The sequence below is a fragment of the Drosophila novamexicana genome, unplaced genomic scaffold, assembly GCF_003285875.2.
Source record: "Drosophila novamexicana strain 15010-1031.04,08,12 unplaced genomic scaffold, DnovRS2.1 tig00004554-arrow-pilon, whole genome shotgun sequence".
NCBI classification, from domain to species: Eukaryota; Metazoa; Arthropoda; class Insecta; order Diptera; family Drosophilidae; genus Drosophila; species Drosophila novamexicana.
The window spans coordinates 616482-634989 of NW_020825051.1; the positions used below are offsets into that span (position 1 = coordinate 616482).

The 18508-nt window shown below is 44.4% G+C and overlaps 4 protein-coding genes across 4 annotated transcripts; 1 reads left to right on the plus strand and 3 right to left on the minus strand.

The window, feature by feature from the left end:
- Nucleotides 1-3408: 3408 nt before the first annotated feature.
- LOC115769808 (ruvB-like helicase 2) lies at nucleotides 3409-5198 on the minus strand. Its single transcript, XM_030714776.1, has one exon. The coding sequence runs from the start codon at nucleotides 5056-5058 to the stop codon at nucleotides 3610-3612; it is 1449 nt and encodes a 482-aa protein (XP_030570636.1). The 5' UTR covers nucleotides 5059-5198; the 3' UTR covers nucleotides 3409-3609.
- A 423-nt stretch (nucleotides 5199-5621) lies between these two features.
- Nucleotides 5622-11649, minus strand: LOC115769433 (collagen alpha-2(IV) chain). The gene is made up of 8 exons (XM_030714241.1): nucleotides 11572-11649; nucleotides 11225-11304; nucleotides 11057-11160; nucleotides 10795-10992; nucleotides 8289-10741; nucleotides 6847-8249; nucleotides 6664-6789; nucleotides 5622-6600 (listed from the first exon to the last, which is right to left on the minus strand). The coding sequence occupies exons 1-8, from the start codon at nucleotides 11647-11649 to the stop codon at nucleotides 5793-5795; spliced, it is 5250 nt and encodes a 1749-aa protein (XP_030570101.1). The 3' UTR covers nucleotides 5622-5792.
- A 2821-nt stretch (nucleotides 11650-14470) lies between these two features.
- Nucleotides 14471-16219, plus strand: LOC115769540 (transmembrane protein 19). Its single transcript, XM_030714381.1, has 2 exons — nucleotides 14471-14741; nucleotides 14796-16219. Exons 1-2 carry the CDS (start codon nucleotides 14627-14629, stop codon nucleotides 15677-15679), a joined length of 999 nt encoding a protein of 332 aa, XP_030570241.1. The 5' UTR covers nucleotides 14471-14626; the 3' UTR covers nucleotides 15680-16219.
- A 40-nt stretch (nucleotides 16220-16259) lies between these two features.
- On the minus strand, nucleotides 16260-17264 carry LOC115769434. The gene has a single exon (XM_030714242.1). The coding sequence runs from the start codon at nucleotides 17262-17264 to the stop codon at nucleotides 16260-16262; it is 1005 nt and encodes a 334-aa protein (XP_030570102.1).
- Between the last annotated feature and the right edge of the window lie 1244 nt (nucleotides 17265-18508).

The window sequence follows — 18508 nt, forward strand, 5'->3', positions numbered from 1 at the left end:
ATAATTTTGAGAGAAATAATTTAAAAAAATAATCAAATAAATGAATTATTTAAATGTAAACTCCTGTTTTTTTATTTCCAAGGACAATGCGGCTAAAATTTTAAATTAAATGAAATAATTCATTGCATACCCACAAGGGGCGTCTGTTGGCAATCGCTGGCGCTGGAGTTATGTCGTTTTGGAACGTCATATCTCCATTGGCAACCGCTTGCGCTGGAGTTATGTCGTTTTGGAACGTCATAGCCAGATATAGTTATTTTTAAAATACCAGGCGAACAGAAATGTCCAGAAGGTCGAAAAAAAAATGGCGAAAAAATTTCATTGCATATCCAAAAGGGGCGCCCTCGTCGGCGGCTGGGTCCAAAATTTTAACTAAAATTTCCCAAAAATACCAGGCGAACATAAATGCCCAGAAGGTTGACGTACAATATTTTTTCGGCCGAAAAATGACGTAGTTAAAAGGGGCACCCTCGCGCCGGGCCCAAATTTGCACTAAAATTCCACTCAAATACCAGGCGAACAGAAATGCCCAGAAGGTCGACGAGTGGTTTGAATAAAAATTTTCATTGCATAGCATTAAGGGGCACAAATGTAACTCAAGTGCTGTTAATTATGAGTTTATGTTCAATGAGCGCCTTAAGCCGCCTGTTAAACAACAGCTGCAGCTGCAGCTAATGTAAAAGGGCTCCTGAAAGAAAAAGCATACATGTTTTTGGACCATTTTAATGCACATTTTGCAGGGATCTGATCCTCTAGGTTTCCAAGGACTATATCGATGGTACGGTATAACCAAGGATATGCTAGTCAACTAGAAACCATCCAGGGGGCGGGGCTGTTGGTGGGGGCCCCTGTAAAAAGAAGCATACATATTTTTGGACCATGTTCTTGCGCATTTTGCTAGAACTAGGTCCTTTAGGTTCGCTAGGACTATTTCCATGATACGGAATAACCAAGGATATAGAGGTCAACTAGGCACCATGAATAGCTATCATTTGCTGATTATATGTTGTCCATTGCTGTAGCAGATTTGGCTGAAAAATACAAGATAAAAAATGTATTAATTTAAAAGATGTCTGTTATATTACGACCAATTTTTGAAAGACAGACAAAAATGTTGTGAAAATCTTGAAAATCGTCAGCGCTTTAAAAAGTGACTTAGTAAGACTAAAAAATGTTATACCTTTTTCAACTCGCACGGATCTCTACTATCGATTGGCATTTAAACCAATTAAAAATCAATAGGCTTAATTAACGTTTTTGTCAAATTAGTGTTCACTATTCAAAGGTAGATAACGCATAAGCAATCACATACAATCATAGTAAGATATCATTTACGAAAACACACCCAAACCAATGTATGCAGAGATAATCGAAATGTACACGCATATATGTGTATATGGCTGCTAGTGCACGCTGCTAATAGGTTAAAACAAGACATGTACATTTTCTGTACACCGATTTCTACATATAAATTATTCAATTTTATATTACCAAGCCAATTAATAGATTTAATCTGTATGAGTTCAAAAAGGTATATTAATAAATGCCGGTACATGTCCTTACTAACAAAATAATAGGCTTAATAGACTATCGCTCGCAGCATAACAACATGCCATATTGACTAACAGTGCCACACTAACTCAGAATAAAATTGCTCAGGTCCGTAAAACCGGCGCGCAGAAAAGAGAGCAGGCAAGCGACCAGCAGTAAACTACAATGCAAACTCTCTTTGATTGGACCAATCAGCGATCAGCACCAAAAAAGTCGTGAGTGCATGAGCGTAAGTAGATAAATGACAGCGAACACCCACACAAACAGGTGACTGCTTATCTCTGGCTCCAGAGCATCTCTGCACATACACGTGTTTGTGTGGGTGTGTACGTTGGTCAACGCGTCGCATAGTTATCACTCGAATTTTGATCGCTTGCTACTTTTCTGTGCGCCGGTTTTTTTCTCCGCTTAAGTCACGCGCAATGTAACACTCTGAGTTGAGCTCAGTCAATATGAACGTGTTTTTTTTAGAAGCTGCCGAGTCCAAAAGGGTATTATGCTTATTTTATTTAGCTAATTTAATAGCTGCCTTCCTAGAAATTTGTTAAAACAAAAACGTAGAATTTTACCTCCAGTTGCAGTTTTTGTTCTCAGATTAGGCTAAAAAATACAAAATGAAAAATGCATTAGTTTTTGTAAACAAAAATATATCGATTAAATACCTTTAAGTATTCTTGAAGATTTGGCAACAACTTGACATTTTTTCAATTGTCGAAATATAGCAATTTCCAGTTACCGATGATACTGAATATATTACTGTCCATAAGCTTGGCAAATTTGGCTAAAAGACAGAATGATGTCCATTGCGAAACACACACCCAAATATATGAATGCAGAGATAATCGCCAATAGCTCAAAACAAGACTTTTCTTCTGTGCGCCGATTTTCTTTGTTCGCTTTGCATTCACTAATATAAGCTCTCTGATAGTTTGACCTCCGCAGTCAATATCACATTAATAAAAATATTTAAATTAAATTAAATAGTAAACTGCAACTCGCAGTATAACAGCATGATAACTTGACTAATGGGACCACACTAACTCAGAATAAAGTTGCTCATGCCCGTAAAATCGGCGCTCAGAAAAAAGAGCAGGCAAATGTACAGCAGAGAACTTCAATGCAAGCTCATATTAATTGGACCAATCAGCGATCAGCCCCAAAAAAGTGGTGTGTGCATGAGCGTAAGTGGATAAATGACAGCGAACACCCACACAAACAGGTCACTGCTTATCTCTGGCTCCAGAGCATCTCTGCACATACACGTGTTTGTGTGTGTGTGTATGCTGGTCAACGCGTCGCATAGTTCTCACTAGAATTTTGATCGCTTGCTAATTTTCTGTGAGCCGGTTTTTTCGTCCGCTTGAGTCACTCGCAATGTAACACTCTGTTATTTTATCAGCAGTCTATATTAACATTTTTTTATAAGGAGCTCCTGACCCGAGTATATATTTTAGGAGCGGCCGTTATGTATATATTATTTAGCTTATTTATGCTAATAGTTGCCTTAGTCTTAGGAATTTGTTTGAATAAATATGTAGACAAGACATAAGGCTTGGATTTAAAAATGTATGTCGATGCAGAAACCGCTAGATAGTAAAGTACACATATAGGCAGACGTGTCTGATTAAATTTGGATACATTAACCATTTTGAACTTGTGCGGATCAACTCTATTGATTGGCATTAAAAAAATTATATTTGACAAATGGCAAGCGATTTCATTACAATTTTTTCCCAAAAAAGGGGTCAAACATTTTTTTGTTGGTCATAACTCGGCCAAGTCCTTTAGGATATGGCTGGGACACGCCTTAATAAGAGAGAACGTTCTGTTCGTTGTTCTGCTCAATATATTCGGGTCGTCTTGCGCCGTCTGAACTGCGCTTCTTTATTTATTTAATTTCATCAACATATGTAATATATAATGGGGCTCTATAAACCAAAAGTAAATCATAATAAAAAGTAACATTCCACGTTTTAGATACAGTGCATTTTGTTTACATATTTATTTCTGTTATTCTGTAAATGATGAGAGAATGTGCGAGTTTTTGGCGATTACAAACTAATGCTCCATGGCCTGCGCATCGCCGTCTCCGGTGTCTAAACGGCGCTTGGCCCCTCCACCAGCAACAGCTGCGGCTTCCTCCTCATGCTCACTGATCTCGCTAAACATGTAATCATCCTGGTACTCCTTTAGTATTTTACTCGAGCGATTCTCATCCAGAAATAGAGAGTAAACCTTTTTCACGTCCTCCGTGTTCACTTCGGTTGCCTTGCGACGACGACAAACTAAATTGGCCGTGGTTATCAATTGTATGGCATAGCGCAGACTTGTATCGGTGGCGATGCGTGTTAGAATGGTCAGAGCGTCGGGATGCATGATGCAGTCCTCCTCTTCGCAGCGTATCTTGAGTATCTCCTTGACCTCCTTTTCAGTGTATGGAACGGTGCGTATGATGATCATGCGATCCAGCAGATCGATGGGTATGCCATGTGGACTGCGGTAATTGGTGCCGCGAATTCGAGTTATTCCGCGATTGGTGGCCATAACTACGACTGGTGCCATATCCGACTCTAGGGCCCGATTGAGATATGAGAAGCACTCTATGTCTAGCATGTGCACTTCGTCAATAAACAGGACGCCTGGATTTATCTCGGCTTTGCCCTCCTCACGCCACTCCAGTACCTTGTTATTAATCTGATCGCGCACCTCCTGTTTGATTTCGCCAGTATCCCCCGAGAACAGGGCCAAAAAGCCATGAGTGCGACTGTTGATCACATCGATCTCGTGGAGCGTAACTGTGTGCACCACTTCCTTGCGCTTCTGCAGCTCCCCCTCGGGACACTGCACAAAACGTGTCTGTGCTCCAGTGGCATCGTAGTCGCGAGCGCGTGTAAAGCTGCGACCCAGCTTGTTCACTTTGCCGGAGGCTTTGTCTATGGTTATGACGTCGCCGGCCTGAATCTTCTCTTTCATGAAACATTCGATGATTTTGTTGCCCAGGTCGTAGTTGGTTTCCATTTCGGTGGTTTTAAGTGTGACTTTGCCCACCTTTTGCCCGGTGCCTGTTGCGGGGCGTTCAATTTGAATTTCGACAACTTCGCCCTCTATAATCTCAGTCTCTTCCTTGATACGGACACCGATGCTCTTGCGTAGCGCTTGGGATAGCGCCTCCGTTTTGCTCATCTCCAGCGAGTAAATCTCCGATCCAGACATGCTTGTAAATGGTGTTTCAGTGCCCAATGCCTGAGCCATGCCCACTGCAATAGCTGTCTTACCAGTGCTGGGCTCGCCTGCAAGTAAAATACAACGTCCGGCGATTTTTCCCTCGCGCACCATTTGAACTACAACTCCGGCGGCACGTCGTGCATCCTTCTGACCCACCATACCCTGGGATACAGCACGTGCCTCCAGAACATCATCTAGCCCAAGGCCGCGGATATGGGAATGGGCGCCAATGCGCTCGATGCGCGTTATGTCGCGCACCTCAATTTTCTCAGTTTCTCCCATGATTTATGATTTTAAAATTCACTTGCTAAGGCAAATTAGTTATTTTAGATTTCTCGCCAAGATTTGTTTAGAAGGATTCAACAAATTGAATGAATTTGTAATATTTTGTTGCTCGGCAACATAAAACAAAAAGCCGGCCCGATAGGCCACACATGTGTTTAAGTATCGATATTTCTTTCGCATAAAATGTTCGTCACGATAGTTCGATATCCGCTTAATTTCAAAACGATACTTTTTAAGAAGCAAAAAACAGTCATACCACTAACCATAACTGTTTGTACGTATGCTTAGTGTCGATATTTCTGTCGCATTGATTATATCGATATTTCCTTGCGGTGGGACTGCGTCAAAATGATAATCCCGCCAAACTTAATTTAAATATTTAAGCTCATGAGAAGCAAATATTAATACTTAAAATTGCAGAAACAATCGTATCAGATATTTAAGTATTATAGACAAATGACTATTAACACTACGACTTATTTCTCCCTAAAATGAAATCTTAATATATTTAGTACACTTTTTTGTCTTTCGACAAACATTTCACGGCAGTGTGTCTTGGTTATTATTAAATATTAATTACAATTTCAATTGATGTACGAAGTATAAAATGGCAGTAAGACTCTTAAATTAGTAGCAAAAACTTAAATGCTTAAGTGCGTCAAATACAAACAGGTTAGTGGTTAGCTATAGATGATTACAATTTGAGCCCCATTGAACTGCTGATGGCATCCTTAGCACTTGCCGTTAGACGGCGCCTTGGGACGACAGATTTTACTGCGTCCATTCGCACCGTAGACAATATTGCAGGAGAAGGTAAAGTAGCCGCACGTCGACGACTTCGTATAGTATGTGGACTGGAAGTTTTTGTTCTCCTGTGGCGGGTTCTTTGAATTGTCCATGCTGCCAGTCACTGACTTGGTGACTGTCACATAGCTGTCTGGTGCACGTGGCTTGTGGGCGCCCTCGTCAGCTACCTTAGCATCGCCTTCCTCGGCACTGATGTCCACCTTCTTTTCGGTGTTGTGCAGTTCTAGTGCTTTTGTGTGAAACTTCTTTTCCACATTCACAGTGCCGCGGAAGCCACTGGGCACAGATTCGGTGGTGGTGCGGACGGGATATGTATTAACACGTCCGTTTTGATTCTGCACTACTCTATACTGGCCAGCGTTCGGGTTGGCTACCACCGCCTGCTGATTTTGAGTGGGAGATGATTGCCTATAGGTGATGGGTTCAGCCACAGGTGCTGGTGCTGCGCCAGGCTCCTGGTTTTTGATCTGGCTAGTAGTTGGGGGACTTTCTTCGAGTTTCACTGGCTTTTCGTTGTAGTAATCGTCCTCGTCATATTCATCATACGGTTCCTCGTCATCCTCTGCTTCCTCATCGTCGGTAATTGTGGGCTGTGGTTGACCCAGCTTATTGCTTTCACCTTTGTCACTGAGCTCTTTGCTCGTCTTTGACGACTTCAGCTGAATCTCTGGTATATCAGATTCGGAAGCAATTGCTGGGCCGCTAAAAACGGCGTCCACCCGATCGGTAACACTGGAAATAAATATTTGACCTGCCTTGCTATTTCTTCGCATGATAGAAAGTTATAATACTTACGCGTTTCCAGTGTTGCCGAACTGACTAATTGTATTGAATAGCTCCCTGTTCTGTTCGCGATACGTGGCCACTTGTTCCTTCGTTCCCGATGCAGATTGTGCGGCACCATGATACGAGACGCCAAAGCTGTACGGCGATATATATGAATTTAGTTAAACAAATGCGCAACTCGATTGGGCTAACCTGGATGTGCCGTGTATCTGGGACTGACTCTGGCCTGAGTGACTGCCCGACTGTGCCGACGCTTGCCCACCGCCTGATGCAGCTGATGAGCTAGTATCCTGACCAGGACGGAAGCCGATTTGTGCTTGCGATGAAGTCTGACCTGGTCCGCTGGATTGTGCATCAGCCAGGCCGCCTTTATCATTGGCCTGCACTTCGCTCTGGCTCTGGTGTATGATACCGCCGCTCTGTGAGGAGGCCTTAGTGCCGCCATCCTTACCATTAAGTTGGACTTGAGCTTGGGATTGAGAAGGACCGCCAGAGCCCTGAGACTGACTCATTGCACCATCTTCATTGCCAGTCACTTGTGCGCTCGCAGTACGATCTGCGTCAGAGGTCATTGCGCTGGCGCTGAACGAGCTGCCCTTGCTGTAGGCGCCAGACACTTGCGTCTTAGCAGTACCTCCATTCTTCTTGCCCTGGGCGCTAGCCGATGCTTGGCCGTCGCCAATAGCGGACTCAGCTTGCGAGAAGGCATCGTCAACACCGCCAGTGCCAGCAGCCCCAGGTACAATGACTGCTCCTAAGCCAGTTCCGGCATCTGTATACCGTCCAGGAGCACCAATTTGGCCTCCACCAACTCCAGATGGTCCTCCAATACCAGGTTGAGTTCCGTAGCCGAATTGTCCACCACCAACTCCAGACGGAGTACTAACTGTTCCTGGCAGACCACCATTTTGACTGCCAATTCCAATCTGACCTCCGCTTATTCCAGGCTGTCCGCTTATAGCTGGCTGAGTTCCGTAGCTAATTTGCGTTCCAGCAGTTCCAGGCTGGGTTCCATAACCAAGCTGACCACCTGTCTGTCCTCCTGCTCCCGGCTGAGTTCCGTATACACCGGCAATACCAGGCTGTCCCCCAATTCCTGGTTGCGTACCATAGTTCGGCTGACTACCACCAATACCGGGTTGTCCTCCTGCACCAGGTTGCGTTCCGTATCCAGCGGCAATTCCAGGCTGCCCCCCAACTCCTGGTTGCGTACCATAGCCCGGCTGACTACCTCCAATACCGGGCTGTCCTCCTGCTCCCGGCTGAGTTCCGTATCCACGGGCAATTCCAGGCTGCCCCCCAACTCCATAGCCCGGCTGACTACCTCCAACACCGGGCTGTCCTCCTGCACCAGGTTGCGTTCCGTATCCACCGGCAATTCCAGGCTGCCCCCCAACTCCTGGTTGCGTACCATAGCCCGGCTGACTACCTCCAATACCGGGCTGTCCTCCTGCTCCCGGCTGAGTTCCGTATCCCCCGGCAATTCCAGGCTGTCCCGCAAGTCCTGATTGCGTACCATAGCCCGGCAGACTACCTCCAATACCGGGCTGTCCTCCTGCACCAGGTTGTGTTCCGTATCCACCGCCTATTCCAGGCTGAACAATGCCTATTCCGGGCTGTTCTCTTGCTCCCACCTGTGTTCCGTATGCAGGCTGACCACCGCCAATTACAGGTTGCCCTCCAACTCCTGATTGGCTACCATATCCAGGTTGTCTACCGCCCGTTCCAGGCGGTACCACTGCTCCTGATTGAGTTCCGTAACCAGGCTGACTACCACCAACTCCTAGTTGACTACCTGCTCCAGGTTGACTCCCGTATCTAGGTAGATCACCCCCAACTTCTGGTTGGATACCAAAGCCAGGCTGAATACCTCCAATAGCTGCTTGTCCTCCTGCACCAGGTTGTGTTCCATATACACCGCCAGTTCCAGGTTGTCCTCTAATTCCTGGTTGGGCTACATAGCGGGACTGGCTATCTGCAATACCGGGCTGTCCTCCTGCACCAGGTTGCGTTCCGTATCCACCGCCAATTCCAGGCTGTCCAACTCCCAGTTGTTCACCGTAGCCAGGCTGTCCGCTAGTTCCGGTTTGTCCTCCAACACCAGGCTGAGTTCCATATCCAGATTGACCACTGCCGATTGTTGGCTGAGATCCGTATCCAGGCTGACCACCTGCAATTCCTGATTGCCGTGCTCCTGGCAAAGATCCATATCCAAGCTGATCCCCGCCAATTCCAGGCTGTCTTCCTGGTACAAGTTGAGTTCCGTATCCAGGCTGACCACCTCCGATTCCTGGCTGTCCTCCTGCTCCAGGCTGAGGCCCGTATCCAGGCTGAACACCTCCGATCCCTGGCCGTCCTCCTGCTCCAGGCTGGGGCCCGTATCCAGGTTGACCACCTCCGATTCCTGGCTGTCCCCCTGCTCCAGGTTGGGCACCATAGCCAGGCTGACCAACGCTAATTCCAGGCTGCCCTATGCCAATTCCAGGCTGAGTACCGTATGCAGGCTGAATACCGCCAAAGCCAGGCTGTTGTGACCCAGCTCCAGGCTGAGTACTGTAACCAGGCTGTCCCCCCCCTATTCCAGGTTGTGATCCAGCTCCAGGCTGAGTACCGTACCCAGGCTGACCACCGCTAGGCTGTCTTCCTGCTCCAGGCTGAGTTCCGTATCCAGGCTGACCACCTCCGATTCCTGGCTGTCCTCCAGCTCCAGGTTGGGGTCCGTATCCAGGCTGACCACCTCCGATCCCTGGCTGTCCTCCTGCTCCAGGTTGAGGCCCGTATCCAGGCTGACCACCTCCGATCCCTGGCTGTCCTCCTGTTCCAGGCTGAGTTCCGTATCCAGGCTGACCACCTCCGATACCTGGCTGTCCTCCTGCTCCAGGTTGGGGTCCGTATCCAGGCTGACCACCTCCGATCCCTGGCTGTCCTCCTGTTCCAGGCTGAGTTCCGTATCCAGGCTGACCACCTCCGATACCTGGCTGTCCTCCTGCTCCAGGTTGTGGTCCGTATCCAGGCTGACCACCTCCGATCCCTGGCTGTCCTCCTGCCCCAGGTTGAGGCCCGTATACAGGCAGACCACCTCCAATTCCTGGCTGTCCTCCTGCTCCAGGTTGGGGTCCGTATCCAGGCTGACCACCTCCGATTCCTGGCTGGCCTCCTACTCCAGGCTGCACACCGTACCCAGGTTGACCGCCGCCAGTTCCAATCTGTCCACCGACTAGTCCAGGGTAAGTTCCTACTCCAGGTTGAGTGCCGTATCCTGGCTGAACACCTCCGATTCCAGGATGTCCCCCTGCTCCAGGTTGAGTTCCATAACCTGGTTGACCACTGCTAGTTCCAGGCTGCCCGCCACCAATTCCAGGCTGGACTCCTACTCCAGGCTGAGTACCGTATCCAGGCTGACCACCGCCAATGCCAGGCAGTCCAGGCTGAGTACCGTATCCAGGTTGAATGCCACCGATTCCCGGCTGTCCACTAGTTCCTGATTGGGTACCATAGCCGGCCTGACTAGCGTCAGATCCGGGTTGTCCTCCTGCCCCATCTCCACCTATTCCTGGTTGGGTTCCATAGCCAAGCTGACCTATTCCTGGCTGTCCTCTTGATCCAGTTTGAGTTCCGTAGCCAGGCTGGCTACCGCCGCTTCCAGGCTGTGCTCCGGTTCCATAACCAGGCTGAATGCCATCGGATTCAGACTGAACACCAGGTTGTCTTCTGACTCCATCGGTGGGCTTACCAATACCAGATCCGGGTTGCCCTCCAATTCCATATCCGGGCTGCGAACCACGAGACCCAGGGTGACCACGTCCTGCGATTGCGGGCTGGCCGTCACCTCCATAGCCGGGTTGAGTGCCTCCTATTCCAGGTTGAGCGCCAGGTTGGCCTCCTGCTCCAGGTTGAATACCGGGCTGTCCGGTAGCTCCAGGCTGAGCACCTGGCCGTCCCGTTCCAGATCCAGGTTGCCCATCTATTCCGTAACCCGGCTGACCGCCACCAATGCCAAACTGATTATATCCTCCTGGCTGTGTTCCATAGCCAGGCTGACCAGCAACAGATCCTGGCTGTCCTCCAGCCGTAGCACCAGCTCCGCCTTATACGACAATTCCATTAATGCCTTTTATTTGTATTTTCCAAAAAACTCACCAGAGCCTGGTAGACTAATTATAGCATCAGGTCTGCCGATGCGATCTGGAACAAGAGAAGCGGCACCATCGACGCTGGGACCACTTGGATACAAAGCTGCGCCACCAGAACCTGGGTATTCCGCATGATATCCGGAGCATCCACTACAATCTCCACCGGAGAATTGACTCTGGGCTTGTCCCATGCCATGGCTACCAGCTGCAGAATTTATCGGGTTAGAGATATATGCGGATAAGCAATATATATACTATATCTGTCTTACAAACAGTTGAACGCGAACCACTCTCATTAGCCTCCGCCTCAGCCTTGCCATCCTGTTCGGGCTTGCCAAAGTTTAAGTACTGAGACTGTGTTTGTCCACGGACACTGCAAGTGATATATATTATTTGTACAGATCTCTTATTGAGTGTTACATTATTTGGCTTCTTACTAGCCTCTGCCGCTTCTTTTGGTTCGCTCTAATTCAGTCAGGGGAGTCAGCTCGGCATCATCATCCATAGATGATTGATCCTGTTGTTGATAATCAATTTGAATAATTAAGTTCAATGCTAATGTCAGTCTAATCTCAATCATTCAGTTGGTGTTTGAGCTAATTCAGTTTCTAAAACTGACCTTGGTCACAAGTCTACCAACGTTTGGTTCTTATCTCACTTTATTTGGGCCGAGTTCATGTGCATTGAACTGTTACATTCACGAATAATTTCAATTAAATGTTCTCTCTCTCTCCCTCTATCATACACTTAATTTAATTCATCAAGTTTCATTAACAATTTTGACACTTACTATGGCCGCTCCATTTGTGTATGCTATGAGCAGCACCATGCCAAGCAGCAGGCCCCATCGAAAGGGCAACATTTCAATAAATCTAATTTGAATCCAATGGAAACGCGTGCTCGAAGAGAATAGACCCAGCAAACTGTAAATTGAAATTGAATCGTATTATCAGCACAGTTTCTTGATTAATATGTGTACATATATACACGTTTTATTTCTTTATAAGTAATTTTTTAATAGTTGTCGTTTTCTCCTTCAGGCGTAGATCGTTGCTCCTCTCGGTATCTGCCACAAGGGGTTATCACCAAAGACACTTTGTTAAAATGAGTACGCAAATGCCAAAAAAAATAAAAATAAAATCAAATATAAACTACAAATGACGTAATGTTATGTGCTGGCAAATATTCTTTTGAAAATATTCTTATGAATGCGCGTATAGACTTTATGAATTTCAAACGATACATATTCTCTGATTCCGAATCAAATAGAAAAGCACAATTGTCCAAAGAGTCATTCAAATAAAAAAAATGTCTTATTTTTTTTTTTATGAATTGTTTTCATCATTTTTGGTTTCTTGAAAAATCTGGATCGAAATCGTTTTACAGAAGTTCCACTTTTATAAAGTTCGAATAGTGCACACTTTCACCTTTTATTAACCTTAACATTATTTGCGAATTCGCTTAAATATTTGCATTTAAATACCGAGTGTTTAGCTTAAAGGATGAAAGTCTTATATCCTTCTACAATTTTAGTAATTCATATATATATATATATATATATGAAATAATCTTTTATTCGTTTGGAAAGTGGGTTTTATCAGCTTGGACTTATCCTTGACACAGTTAATGCAGTGATAATTTATTATAATTTCATTCACTTGTCTTAGTCGCAAATTCGTAATCCGATATCTCAGAGAGATTATAACTAGTATTCACATATCCTTTTTTTAAAGTTTTTTAAGTATTCCACAGTAGGCTATTACACATACTTCTTCGCCTTTGCGTGTAGGATCCAAATTTAAGTTCCGATCTGCAGCCGAACGCGACAACTGCTGGATTGCGAATAACGTAACGACGCCAGAGCATGGAGACGTAAAGTTCTCAAGCTGGAGCTAAATTCATTGAAAGCAAGCAATTTCAATACATTTGCATGTAGCAGAATGAATATTTATTTAGGATTAACACCCAGACACTGACAGCACTTCTACGCCTGGCTCTGGCTCTGGCTCTGGCTCTGACTCTGCCTTATCGCGTGTACAGCTACACACACACACTCAGAGCACAGAGACGAACCACTTAAGGCTGGGCCGCGACGTCAGTGCTATTCGTTTGAGTCTATGTCTATTCCATTACATATCAACACTTTGATCGTGTCAATCGATCACTTGGTTTGGGGCGCCCCATTGAATGCGTCTGTGTTACAACATCGTCGCAGATGGGGAAGAGACTTTTGACCCATTTTAGGGAAATGCGTGGCCATTTATTAGCATATAAAGATACTCAATTGTGTATATCTTGTATACTTACACTTTTTCCGCTTCGTCTTTTTCTACTTCTTCTTCTTGTTCATACTCTTCCATTTTCAAGTGTGTCCCCCCGGCCGGCTCATTAAATATGCATGTGGCTTCGTGGTCTGTATGTTGCAATTGTCCGTCCCTTGCGTTGGGTAGACTCTCAGATCCGCGGCTATGTTTTGTTTTGGATTCTTTTTAATGATCTTTAGCGGAAGCATTTTGCGCTTGATAACCTCTGTGTTTCCTTAGCAGCATTGTCATATCTATAAATAGAGCTTACTAGTATCGCTAAGCATTCCAATGTTAAGCTCGAGTTTTCCTTATCTGTCACCAAAATTGTTTAATATTTGTTTATTTGTATTCGAGTATTGAACCGTACATATACACATATATATATTATAATTCGAATAGAGTTTGTCCTCTTCGGCAAGTGGAGGCATGCTGACATTGTACAGAAACTTCATTTTGTTTTTGCAGTGAGCACACTAATTTGGATTCTCACGGACTACAACTATAAACTGACATTCCAAAAGCAAACTGTAAACCTTAGCCAAAAATGGAAAGAACATTTTTGACAAAAGATTGAGTTGATTTTGGTATGGTATACGCTCATACGGTACACGAGAGATATATCATTCCATAAACGGCATTTTAAATGTCTTACGAATCCAAATTATTCTATTATTATCGATTTTTACGATATTTCATTCAATAATTTCGGAGTTGAGCGGGCGATTAATAGGCGAAAAACAATTAATTTCGACGTTTTACTTTTTATCAGAAATAATTTAAGCCCAATTCATACCTTTGGATTTAAGTCTGGGAATGGAAGTGCAAATTGGTAAAGTTATGCATAAAATTTGAATAAAAAATCTTGTCCCGGGCAAAGCCGGGAAGTGCCCGTTAGTACAGAAATCGATTTTAAGGCTTGCGCGTTTTTTAAGTTTGTTTCAAGGGTAGCAATATTCTTAATTAAAACGCACTCAGAGAGCCGAAGCAACCTAGTTTGATAAGATCAACAAGAAGCAAACTTTTCATTAATAACTAATTGCCTAGGCCTATTGAAATAAATTTGCATGCATCCAAAAATATCTATTTGGAGCATCAATGAATGAAAATGGATTTTTATTTGTTCAGCTTTGTAAGTTAAAAGTGACAGTAATAAAATGTTATTATGACCCTAGGCTTAGTTATGTTAATATCTCGGGAATTCGTTGAAATATAAAAAATGTGCATTAATAATAAAAAAAAGAAAAATGTGTATACATTTTTGTACAGATTTGCCCTTGGCAAGCATTGCTTTTAAAGCTTAGAAAGTAATAGGCGACGGTTGTGTTTATTTGCGCAAAATATTTAAAATTGTACTCGATACACCCTGTAATGTACGCATTTATAATACCAGCTTGCCATACTTTTCTTTAGTATTTTTTACTCAATTGGTTAAATACCAAAGCTTGGGCACACTGGTCGAAAAGTGGTCACTTTTTTGTTTACGTTTGAATAAAAATTCATTTTCCCTAAAAAAAATATAATTTAACAAACACAATGGCCAACGGCGACTGGATGCCTTTGTTATTCTGTGGCCTTTCCATACCTATCTCCATATTCATGTGGTTGGGCAACGTGGCATTCTCTAAATTCTGGAGCTACGACTTTGAAGGTAAAAATTGATTCCATTTCCTGATAAGCCGAATACATTTGGATTTCTTGACAGAGCCTTTGGTCATAGCGCCGACTCGTTGGTTATTTTCTACATTGGCGCCGCTGGCGTTGATGACTGTGGCGCTCCGTCGCCGCTCGGTAAGCAAATCGGGTGCCGCTTTGGGCGTGGTCGTTGCGTTCACGCTGTCCATAGCGAGTCATCCGTTCTTTGCCAGTCTGGTAGTTTTCTTCTTTAGCTCATCTCGGGCGACCAAGTTTCGTGCGCAATTGAAACGCAAATTCGAGCACGACTTCAAGGAAGGCGAAGGACAACGCAATTGGGTGCAAGTGCTGTGCAATGGAGGCATGGCCACTCAGCTGGCATTGCTCTACCTGATTGACTGCGGCAGTGGAGAGCGTTCCATTGACTTCGCCAAGGAGTATCGCTCAAGTTGGCTGGGCATTGCCGTGATGAGCGCGTTTGCCTGTTGCAATGGTGACACGTGGAGCAGTGAGCTGGGTAGTGTGCTTTCCTCAAGTGATCCCATCTCTATCATCAGCTGGCGACGGGTGCCACGTGGCACGAATGGTGGAGTTTCGCTCATTGGCATCGTGGTAAGCCTCCTGGGCGGCTTGCTCGTTGGATTTGCCTATTTTGCCACCGTCCGCTATACGGTTGAGGCCAAAATGCTGCTCGTCAGTCCCCCGCAGTGGCCTATCATCTTTTTTGGCGGCTTAGCGGGACTCTTTGGCTCGCTGCTCGACTCAGTACTGGGCGGATTGTTGCAGTTCTCCGGCATTAATGCACATGGTAAGATTGTGGATGCGCCCGGCAAAGGTGTGCGTCATGTTAGTGGACTGCGCATCCTGGACAACCACAGCGTCAATCTTATCTCAACCATTGTCATTGGTGTCACCATGCCGCTGCTGGCTCTCAAGTTTTGGCCGGTGCGCTAAGAGCGTCTCTGCCTAAATATTGGACACTCTGAAATGTTTCCTTGTATACATAAGAGCGCCTATTTTTGTAATGCTTCAAGCTCAAAGCAAACAAACTGACTTTAATGTATGTAATGCAAACGATAGACTCAAACAAAGCGATAAGGGCAATTGCACTGGTAATCCTACTCTTAGCTTAAGAACAACCACATTCGTGTACAATTGTTACATCCCAGAATATTATTGTTTGTAAAAGGCAAGGCTGAGTTTATACCGAAGAGTTTGATATCTTTATCTCATATTGAGTTGCAAGTTGATAATTAAAGCCAGCCTTACCTTCATCTAATACATATCAGGCAGCTACAAAAAATGTGTTAACTAAACGTGTAATCATAGTGGCAATTGGATACTAAGTACATGTTTTATTTCACTTTTATCTTTTGCAACTTTGTTGGTAGTATATTTCGAATGAGTAAATGCTTTCAAATGTTTTGTTTTTTATCTACCCTTTAAGCTTTAAAATAGCCCTCTGACTCTGTTAGTTTTTTTAAGATTTTCGATTGCAGGTTAAAATAATGTTATAGTAATATAGCTAAATTTATTAATCCCTCTGTATTTTATTAATTCTTTTCAGCTTTTGTAATTCTATGCTACGCAGCAAGTTTTGGGATAGAGCGCGTATTGCCTCGTTGGATGGCGTGACCACGCCTGGGGCAGGCTTGGCAAAACCTATAGAGAATTTAATCATAAGATCACCTATGGGAGAGTTGACGAACTGTGAGCCTGTCGAGATGGTTTTGAAAATAATGCGACGCTTGTGCTGGTAGATTTGCGGATCGTGTGGCTGAATGCTACTGGGAATGGGCTTGGTGTGTGGTCGGGGCTTCTGGCTCGCTGCCGGAGGGGCTGCCGTGGTGGTGGTGCTAGTTGTCAGCTCTGTGCGATTGACTGAGCTTTGCGTTGTGACTGTTGTTTTTGATTGTGTGCTGGCTCTGGCTCGAGTGGTTCTTGGTAGCAACGTGGTGGTTCGCCTACGCTGGGGACGATTTCGTATGGTGGTGGTGCTGCTGCTGCTCGGAGGCTGTGTAGTTATGCTATTCGTTGGCTTGGCGCTGCTGGCACTCAGTGGTGGAACCTGATAGCCTGCATCGGGCAACTCCTCTCCAGTGACTGCGTCTGGCTTATCTGCCTCTCCATAGCCCTGCTCCGGCTCTTGCGCAGCCTCGTCCACATAGTCGTCATCCGCGTCTGCTGCGTTGTTAGTGAAAAGTGGCTTGTTGGGCGGATGCTGCACGCGCTGCCGCTTTGATTTCTCATCCTCATAGATGGGCACATCAGGGCCAGTGGCTGCAAGCACTTGCTCCATTTGCTTTTGTAGTATTTCATAGAGGGGCGTATTCTGTTCATCATCCACTAGCTCGACGGGTTCACTGGGCACAAACTGATTATTGACATATGCACTGCGCCCATCTAAGTCATCATCGACATCCGAGATGTCCTGATCCTGTTTCTGGGAACGTGATTCGGCAAGCGGCTCTTCAGATGTTGCAGCAATTTCTGAATCAGTGGGCGCCGCTTGAATACTGAGGAACGCTAAGAGAGACATCTCTTCAGTTATGGATCCTTTGGTTGGGTTAGCTTAACTCACTTCCGCCTAGCAGCAGCAGCAGCCACCAGGAGGCAACAAGCGTGCGGGTTCCGTTTGTCATTGCAGTCGCTTGACTTCTGTTCGCATTGGGTGCATTTGCCGCATCTTTTATAGGTCGCCAGTGGGATGAACGGCTGCATCTCACGCTCAATCAACGATGTTTAGTTTTGGGATTTTGTTGTTTTGTGATCTTTTGAATTGTTGGTATCTGTTTATGTCAATCAGTCCATAAAACTACCATAGAACTTGTTTCACAGTTCAATGAACTGCACATATATATGCAGATGACGTATTTACATCTTTTTAAGATGGGCAAACCCAATGCATTTTGTGGTCTTTCTTTCCCCCAGGGACTACTAAGCCCGCCCACGTTTCATCATTAAATACATGATAAAAGTTTTCTTTAAGAAATTCCTTAGCGTTTTCAGAATATTTTAAATTAACAAGACAAAAAGTAAGTAATGGGGCTCTAGTAGAGGTGCCCTTTTCTACTAACATCAAATGCAGTGAAGGGACAAGAACTAACAAAAATACATTAAAAAAAAAATCCCTTGCCATGCTCGAACTACCTTTAATATACTAAAATATATCTACTATCGCAAATGAAATTCTATTTATAGAGTTTAAAATATACACACATGAATGGATATTGCCATAAAAAGATATATACTTGATATTATTCTGGAAAATTTGTTACGGGAAGACAGATGGACATGACTCAACTATTGATGCTGACCAAGAATTTGCATATTTTATGAGGTCGGAGATACTTCCTTCCATTTTTACAATGTTTGGGGCTTAATAAAAACCAATTCAGATAGTTTTTAAATTTGATTGATATATCTGATATATCTATAAGATCCAAAAGATATTTTTTAAAATATTTTCCAAACGAAGTATCTATTGAAAGGTGAATATTTTGAGATATATATATAATGAGATCGTAATAACATGAAAATCCACGAGTGCTTCAGATCTGCCGGGAAAGAATTATACACAAGTCTAAAGCTTTGAATGAAGCAAATACAGTTCAAGTAATTAAATACTTTGACTTTTAGAGAAATTTGTATATAGTATTCCTCTAAAAAAATATCGAAAGTGACTTAAGCTATACGCCTATAGTTAGATCTGGAAAAAATTGGTCGCTTGTAGCACCAATATATATTTATTATTTTTGCAGCTGATTGGTAATAAAGTGAAAT